This window comes from Mytilus trossulus, chromosome 14 (genome assembly GCF_036588685.1).
Source record: "Mytilus trossulus isolate FHL-02 chromosome 14, PNRI_Mtr1.1.1.hap1, whole genome shotgun sequence".
Lineage (NCBI taxonomy): Eukaryota > Metazoa > Mollusca > Bivalvia > Mytilida > Mytilidae > Mytilus > Mytilus trossulus.
In genome coordinates this window covers 47,525,052-47,534,271 of record NC_086386.1, presented here as the reverse complement: position 1 = coordinate 47,534,271, position 9,220 = coordinate 47,525,052, and the positions used below count along the sequence as shown (strand labels likewise).

General features: G+C 34.6%; 1 protein-coding gene across 1 annotated transcript; it reads left to right on the top strand.

Moving 5' to 3' along the window:
- The first annotated feature begins 657 nt into the window (after positions 1-657).
- Positions 658-5,657, top strand: LOC134696095 (temptin-like). Its single transcript, XM_063557687.1, has 3 exons — positions 658-927; positions 4,251-4,395; positions 5,365-5,657. The coding sequence occupies exons 1-3, from the start codon at positions 727-729 to the stop codon at positions 5,496-5,498; spliced, it is 480 nt and encodes a 159-aa protein (XP_063413757.1). The 5' UTR covers positions 658-726; the 3' UTR covers positions 5,499-5,657.
- Positions 5,658-9,220: the final 3,563 nt, after the last annotated feature.

Here is a 9,220-nt window from a genome sequence, read left to right as displayed (position 1 = left end):
ATGAGAAGAACAAGTAAAACATGCATAAAAATATTTCTATTTGAATTGAACATATATAATTAATTTTAAATCTTTTTTTAAAAGACCATTATTTAGTCCTAACGTGGATTACGTTTTTGCAATTATCAATTTAGACAAACTAACTCGATCCAATGAATATTGATATTAACATCTTCTTGAAAATTGAGATTGACTTCGTAAATAATTTTTCGACAGCTACAACTTTTCTAAAGCAAAGATGAAATAACTAATTCCCTCAAGGTACCAAGAAATTTCATATCATCCATTATACTAAAGACATCTGAAAACGAAAAGAAGAATCGTTTATTTTTTTAAACTCTATAATGTCTTCAACAATGAAAGTTATAAATAGCGAAAGTCTGACATGCATATCATACAAGTTTAAAGTTAATACTTAAAAAGAGGCCGCTTTAGTAAAATTGATCTTGGTGAAGTGTTTTGTATTTATTCATTAAAATTAAATGATTTGATCTATCAAATGTTATAATAAACGTCAGCTCGAACTAATTTTTTTACTTTGTAAATATTTTCAACCTAAACACTATTGCTAACAAAAATGAAATAAAAAGTTCCCTTAAGGTACAAATAAATTTCATACCGTCATACATCAAAAGTAACATTAAAATGACAGCTAAATGACAATTATATGACTCAAGTTAAATCTTCCAATTGATGGAAATCTTCACTTGTATATAATATCTGACCATGAATCAAGTAAGAGTTTATAGATTTGAATTATTCATATTTATATTAAGTTTGTGGATCGTGTCGGAATGTTTCCCTAATTTCAAAAGTCGCATACCAAATGGAGATAAAATACCAAATCCATGTGTTCCAGGCCAAATATGGCATGCCATTGGACACTGGCATCCAGTACGTGGAGTCGAAAGAAACCAATTTGGATTAGTAAGTAAATAAAACTTTTATATATTTTGACTAACTTCATAAAATTAGGCAGACCGTACTGTACACGTACAGTTCGACCGTGTGAGTATTTTGAAAAAAGTACGCATACGATCCACACCATAAGCGCACGGTCCGAATAATCATATGGTCTGGAACATATACAAACCATTAAAAAGTGATTTGATATAGACTAGCCTACTTCATTGACACAATAATAGTAATTATTCAAATTTTGACAACAAAATGACCTTGTTAGCAGCTGTCCGTTAACGTTGATCTTCTTTTGACTATATTTGAGATGTCGTTGTTGATGGGTGTTTGTCTTTAACTGTTTCATATTTTGTCATCCCGATATCATTTATAACTTACTATATTATGCTATGGTTTCTGTTCATTGTTTTTAGTTGTAATCTCTGTCCTGTCTTTTTATTTTTCACTCTATCCGGTCCTGCTTTTTTTTAGTTTATCCTGACTTTTTTTACATAAATTGTCATCCTGCCTTTTTTTTTTTTTTTTTGCAAGTGTCTCATCCTGCCTTTTTTTTTTACTCAAAACTCCTGTCCTGCCTATTTTTTTCAAATTTCATCCTAGCGCATGCCCATCATGTTTCGTGATCATGTGAATTTGTTAGGACAGTTGTACTTGGTTGGCCATATTTTTCATTTTCAATATTTGGCATTTATACAAGGCATTGAGTGCACTAGAAAAATATCGGGATATATCAGTGAATGCCTTGAGACGACATTCAGACATAATTCTTGAAAAAGACTTTTTTTAGGGAGCTACCATTTGATTTTTATGGGGGGGGGGAGGCAGGAATTTTTTATCCAAGCCCCCCACCCCCCCCCCCCCCCCCCCCCCCCCACCCCCCGCAATAAAAATCAAATGGTAGCTCCCTTATTTAAAATCTAAAATCTCAAAGGAAAAGTTGAATTTTGCATTCGCCTAAAAACACCTCTTTTTTCTAAAAGTTTGGTCGTATATTGATAAAAGCTTGTCAAGAGAAAACACAAGTTTTGGGTCGTCTAGTAGTTTCGGTGGAGATAATTCTAGAACATTGACCCAAATCCCAAGAAAATTTCATGATTGGTGATATGTTTGATATATAGAAAGTAAAAACACAAAAATACTAAACTCCGAGGAAAATTCAAAAAGGAAAATCAAAAATCAAAAGGCAAAATCAAAAGTCCAAACACATAAAACGAATGGATAACAACTGTCATATTCCTGACTTGGTACAGGCATTTTCTAATGTAGAAAATGGTGGATTGAACCTGGTTTTATAGCTAGCTAAACCTCTCACTTTTATGACACTTTTAGACACATACTACGATCTGGCAGAAGTTAATGTAAATACTGCAAACACCATCTTTGTAGTTTCCGGACATATGTTTTTTTTATATTTATGTCTTTGGCAATGTTTGGTTCCAATTTACTAGTAATTTCCGAGGAATATTTGTTTAAACAGTTTCCCATGACGACCAGAGTCAATTAGGAATACAAAAGAGGAGCGAAAGATACCAGAGAGACATTCAAACTCTTTGATCGAAAATAAACTGACAACCCCATGGTTAAAACAGAATAAGACAAATAAAAGTACACAAGACACAACATGGAAAACCGAAGATTAGACAACACGAACCCATCAAAAATTGGGGTGATCTAATGTGCTCCAGAACCGTAAGCAGATCCTGCTCCATATGAGGCACCCGTCGTTTTTCTCATGTTGTTTCAAACCCGGTAAATAGTCTAATTCGGTAGGTCATATTCGTGAATAGGGAACGAGTTTGTAGTTACGGCAAAAGGAACATATCCGATATCATCTGTGAAACGGATATTCCATAACGGCATACCAATTTGTGATGGCGTCCGTTAAAATTTACGATGAGATGATTTCAACTTCACCATTTGGAACTCCTGGTTTAATTGCTTTCTTGTGATGACAATAGTTCATCCGGAGTATTTTTTTCTTGGTCAAACTCATATAATCATATAGTTTGCATTGGTTCCATGTAATTACAAGTATTCTATTGGATCATAAAAACACCTTAACGAAGCTGCTCCAAAAACGAAAACAAGACTGTTTATTCACCTCTTACATAGATATAAGAAGATGTGGTATGAAAGCCAATGAGATAACACTCCCTCCAAGTCACAATTTGTAAAAGTAAATCATTATTGGTCAAAGTACGGTCTTCAACACGGAGCCTTTGCTCACCCCGAACAGCAAGCTAAAAAGGGCCCGAAAAATGACTAGTGTAAAACCATTCAAACGAAGAAAATAAAACGGTCTAATCTATATAAAAAACGAGAAACATTATAATCAATCTTTGCATGGCGACTATGAATATACTTTTATAGATCAAGTAAACGTGTATTTGTCTCGCAGTTTTAAGATTATGTCATCCATGATACTAAAGGGAATATAGAGAGAAAAATAACAAATGAAAAATATGCTACTGTCATTCTTGGTTTTTTTAGGAGTACCAAGGGCAGATGACTCATGTCGTATTAAAATATGTAACATAGATATAAGAAAATGTGGTATGAGTGCCAAACGAGACAACTGTCCATCCAATTCACAATTTATAAACATGTCCACTTTCTTACTGTAACCGATTCTTTAAATTTCCATAGGCATACAATAATTTTTCTATGCCCTTAATGGCAGATCATTATACTCATTTATGTAGATATATTACAGACAATAGCTTTACTAAAGACACAAAATGTCCTGAAGAAACTGATGACCTATTGCCACGGCAAAAGGTTATGATCTCATTCCCGACAACTGTATAATTTAGACTATAAGACTAAAAGATTTTTTTGATAAATCTTTGAAAATGTACTAGACTGACTAAAGTGTTTTAGTTTGCTTTTTGAAAACTAAGGAAGTTCGCTACTCAGTTTGAAACTTTCTAAATAATTAGCTTTCCATAACATTAGCATATATTGATAGGGGATTAATTAAGGAATAAAAAAAAAAAAAAAAAAAAGGAAGATGTCAATGTGCTTGTTTTCGAGATATAAGCCACTGAAATTTTGGTGGGGAAATTTTCTCTCTTGATTTTTAATAATTTTATCATTGTCAAGTTAAAAGTCTCAAAAACTTTAAAAAAATAAATAAAATTTTATAAGACTTTTACAAATGGCTTATAATTAATCATGTAAAAGATTTATAAAAAGAAAAATGGGGGTCAATTGGCATTTTTTTAAGGCATTCAAATGGATAAAACCAGAGGATTTCGAAAATCTGACAAAAATTCCAAAACATGACCAGCGAACATCCTTAAATACATTTTGTATATGTAACTTTCTTGTAGGATTTCAAGAAAGCAGGATTGATTTACACAGTAGCTTTTCATTACCAAGACTCAGATGGAGATGGCTTGACCAATGGACAGGAATTAAACGTTAATTTGACTAGTAACCAATTTTATATGGAGGGAAACCCTTTAAGTCATCCAGGTATCTATTTCGATATATTTTAATTCTAAAGGAGGGACGGAAGATACCAGAGGAATAGTAAATATCATAGTTTGAAAATAAACTGACAACTCCATGGCTAACCAAATAATAAAACAGACAAACAGACAAACAATAGTACAGAAGACACAACATAGAAAACTAAAGACTAAGCGACATGAACCAGATGTGATTTCAGGTGCTCCTATGGTGACTACCTTACTTTTCAGATAAATACCTTAACTTTAAGGAAACAAAAATCCGTACAAGTGTATAAGATCTTTTGCAAAAGAGATGCGAAATATACCAATAGAACATTCAAACTCATGTCGAAAATAAATTGACAACGCCAAGGCTAAACAAAACACTAACAAACAGACCAATAGCTGTTACAGTACAAAAAAAATCACAACATTTGAAACTAAAGACTGACCGACACGAACCACACCAAAAACTGTGGGTGATCTCAGTTGCTTCTAAATGCTTAAATATTATCATCCACACGTGGCACTACGGTCGTGTTGCTTATGTTTTACAAACACGATCATAATCCTAATTTGGTATAAAACATTCGAGGAAAAGGAGATATGCTTGGGATCGTGGTTGAATTTCATGCCTTACAGATCTCATAGTTCTCAAATATATTTGTTCATGCGTGATGTGATATATCGTGAAAACAGAAGGAAACCAACCGAATGTAATCCTATATTTTTTTTATTTTTTTTTCATGAGGTAAAATTTGCATTCCTATTTCCAATATATGATAAATTGCATTCACTTTCTTCAATATATGAACATAGTAAATGAACATTTTCTCGAACGTTACATAAACAAATTGACTTCTTCAAAGTGTATTCGCCTGTAAGAAGACTTAAGAATAGCATGCAAATAGTTATTAAGTTTCAATAATATTCTTTATGTATTCAATTTTGATCATTATTTCCGTTTTAAAGAGGATTTTGTATTTTTCAGGAATATGTGAGCCTGTTGCTTCTGAAAAATGTAGAAAACTCCAACAATTCCGATGTCCACCACCTATAAATCAAAATAGTAATATGATGAGAAATTTGATGCCAAATTTTCCTCAAGGTAATCCGTTTGGATAGACCTTGTTGGAGGACATGTCATGTGCAGCTTTATCATTGGTCAATAGATAAAAGAAAATATCGACGTTACCAACCATTTATTGAAAAGTATAATAACAGAAGAGTATAAAGCGGGCACTTTGACCATGCTACTAAAATAATACAATGCGTTCTTTTTTTTTATATCATCTACTTTGTGTTCATTATGAATGCAGTCAGACATTTTCATTTGATTTATTGTCAGTATTCAAATGTAAAAAAACAACAAGTACATGATAAAGAAAATTCGGGTAACGTACATGATATAGCAAACCCAACGACAATTGTTATCCAGAACACAACTAGGCATAATAGATTAACATACACATTACCACTAGGCTAAGCAATTTGAAATATGTATGGTTTAATTTTAGAAATTAACAATGATGGTTTGACGAGGACACAACTTTACGACCAAAGGGATGCTTTCAGCTTCCCCATTGTGAACTTTTTATTTTTATGTTGCAACATTTCAATGACTTAGTATGTATCTGCCAATTCATACGATATGCAAGAGCTTGCCTTTCAAGTATCACAATTTACTTAAACGGGGTTTTTCTTACAAGGAAATGATTCAAACAAGGGTTCTAAATGGTAAAGTTAAAGTCAATCTTTTAAACGTTTTACAGCTGCCATCGAGAGTTGGGTGACCGTTACGGAATGATGGCAGATGACAATAGCCACGTCACAAATATCGTTACAACAATCTCGTCTTCCTCGATTGTGGCATCAAAGAAAGAGATTTATCACGGGATTTTTACTTTCACGTGTACACGACGGGTATCACATGTTGTGCGGGAACTGCTTCTCCGTTCGGAGTATCTAAGTTTACGCCAGTTTTTGATGAGATGTGTAATCTTTATTTGTCAACGTTTACTGTTAAATGGACTTGGTCGACTTTTCGTCGTTTGGGGTTATTTTTTTTATGTCACGGCTTGGTCTGTTTTCCATGAGAAATGTAAGTTTTCGTCGTTTGGGGTTATTTTTTATGTCACGGCTGTTTTTCATCGAAATGTAAGTTTTGAATGAACACTTGGTATCTTCCGCCACTTTTATCACGTGACAGTAAAAAATAACACAGAAAGCAAAACAACAAAACTAAATTAAAATAAACTAAAAAAACCCACAAAATTACATCACGAAGTCGCTATACGTAATGTCTACATTGACATAAACATATTAAGACAAATGTCTTTCAAAACCAAGATGTACATTTTGTCTAACAAAAAGGAAAATATAAACATTCAGAGACATGCACTCATTAGATAATTTTTATGCAGAAATATCAAATAAGATATTGTATAGCTTAGAATGAGAACAGTATTAACCAAAGAAAAAAAGCAAAGAAAATGACAACAAAGTTAAACCGCCTTGACAGTGTATGAGTAGCATGTCCGCTCAAGTTACAGGAGGTCACGGGTTTGATCACCGGCTTGATGATACCAAAGACTGATAATGTATAAAAATAATTCACTATTTCTCCGGTTGACAAGAGGCATGTATGGTAAAAGACTGGTCCACTTTAAATTAGAATTATGTGCCTGATTAGGGGAATGCCTCTTAGTGAAGCCTCCTAACTTGGTAAATACCGGGCTATATGTGTCGTTCTAGTGCAAAGAAAGTTGAATATTCATTCACCAGGCAGAAGCTAGCGAACAATAGCTAGCGAACAATAAGCCAGCGAACAATAAGGCGATATATCGAGAAACCAAAAAACAGAATAAGACAACAACGGCCGTTAAATAAAAAAATATTCAAAAAGGCAGAAAATCAGTTAAAATATAGCAATTTTAACTCAATTTTGAAATGTTTTTTATCCAATCTATTAATTTAACAAGTCGCATAACTTTTTAGGCTAATATTCAGTACCACAATAACTATGCATCTATCAACGGATTATTTGTAGGTGTAGGGCCACCTATGCACCCTCTTCAATTTAGAAAAAAGTAGTCCTACTCTGTAAAATATAGCACCTTTTATGTCATTGTGTAATCTAGAGCTCAAAATTTGAAAAAAATGTCAAAAAATTAGGGGGGTCGGCCTATTCCAGGGCTTCTAGAGAAAAATAATGAGGAGTATCACGGAGGAATGACTATATAGGTCTTGTAGAGGAGAAACAGGCGCTTCTTTTTCGCTAGGTATCGAAGGGCGCTATGTTCAAAAATCTGAAACTAGATCTCAAAATTCGAAAAAAATGTCAAAAAATTAGGAGGGTGGGCCTATTCTAGGACTTCTAGAGAAAAATAATGAGGGGTGTCACGGGGTATGACTATATAGGTCTTGTAGAGGAGAAACAAGCGCTTCTTTTGCACTAGGTATCGAAGGGCGCTATGTTCAAAAATCTGAAACTAGAGCTCAAAATTCGAAAAAATGTCCACAAAATGGGGGTAGGGTCGGCCTATTCCAGGAGTTCTAGAGAAAAATAATGAGGGGTGTCACGGGGTATGACTATATAGGTCTTGTAGAAGAGAAACAGGCGCTTCTTTTGCACTAGGTACCGAAGGGCGCTATGTTCAAAAATCTGAAACTAGAGCTCAAAATTCGAAAAAAATGTCCAAAAAATGGGGGTAGGGTCGGCCTATTCCAGGAGTTCTAGAGAAAAATAATGAGGGGTGTCACGGGGAATGACTATATAGGTCTTGTAGAGGAGAAACAGGCGCTCTTTTTGCACTAGGTATCGAAGGGCGCTATGTTCAAAAATCTGAAACTAGAGCTCAAAATTTGAAAAAAATGTCAAAAAATTAGGGGGGTCGGCCTATTCCAGGGCTTCTAGAGAAAAATAATGAGGGGTATCACGGGGGAATGACTATATAGGTCTTGTAGAGGAGAAACAGGCGCTTCTTTTTCGCTAGGTATCGAAGGGCGCTATGTTCAAAAATCTGAAACTAGATCTCAAAATTCGAAAAAAATGTCAAAAAATTAGGAGGGTGGGCCTATTCTAGGACTTCTAGAGAAAAATAATGAGGGGTGTCACGGGGTATGACTATATAGGTCTTGTAGAGGAGAAACAGGCGCTTCTATTGCACTAGGTACCGAAGGGCGATATGTTCAAAAATCTGAAACTAGAGCTCAAAATTCGAAAAAAATGTCCAAAAAATGGGGGTAGGGTCGGCCTATTACAGGAGTTCTAGAGAAAAATAATAAGGGGTGTCACGGTGTATGACTATATAGGTCTTGTAGAGGAGAAACAAGCGCTTCTTTTGCACTAGGTATCGAAGGGCGCTATGTTCAAAAATCTAAAACTATAGCTCAAAATTCGAAAAAAATGTCCACAAAATGGGGGTAGGGTCGGCCTATTCCAGGAGTTCTAGAGAAAAATAATGAGGGGTGTCACGGGGTATGACTATATAGGTCTTGTAGAAGAGAAACAGGCGCTTCTTTTGCACTAGGTACCGAAGGGCGCTATGTTCAAAAATCTGAAACTAGAGCTCAAAATTCGAAAAAAATGTCCAAAAAATGGGGGTAGGGTCGGCCTATTCCAGGAGTTCTAGAGAAAAATAATGAGGGGTGTCACGGGGAATGACTATATAGGTCTTGTAGAGGAGAAACAGGCGCTCTTTTTGCACTAGGTATCGAAGGGCGCTATGTTCAAAAATCTGAAACTAGAGCTCAAAATTTGAAAAAAATGTCAAAAAATTAGGGGGGTCGGCCTATTCCAGGGCTTCTAGAGAAAAATAATGAGGGGTGTCACGGGGTATGACTAT

What these genes read in the sequence shown, in the direction of transcription:
- LOC134696095 (XM_063557687.1), top strand. Translation starts at nt 727, where the DNA reads ATGAATCAAGTAAGAGTTTATAGATTTGAATTATTCATATTTATATTA. An exon ending in AAAGAAACCAATTTGGATTA is followed by an intron (nt 928 to 4,250) that starts GTAAGTAAATAA and finishes ACTTTCTTGTAG; the next exon opens with GATTTCAAGAAAGCAGGATT. An exon ending in AAACCCTTTAAGTCATCCAG is followed by an intron (nt 4,396 to 5,364) that starts GTATCTATTTCG and finishes TGTATTTTTCAG; the next exon opens with GAATATGTGAGCCTGTTGCT.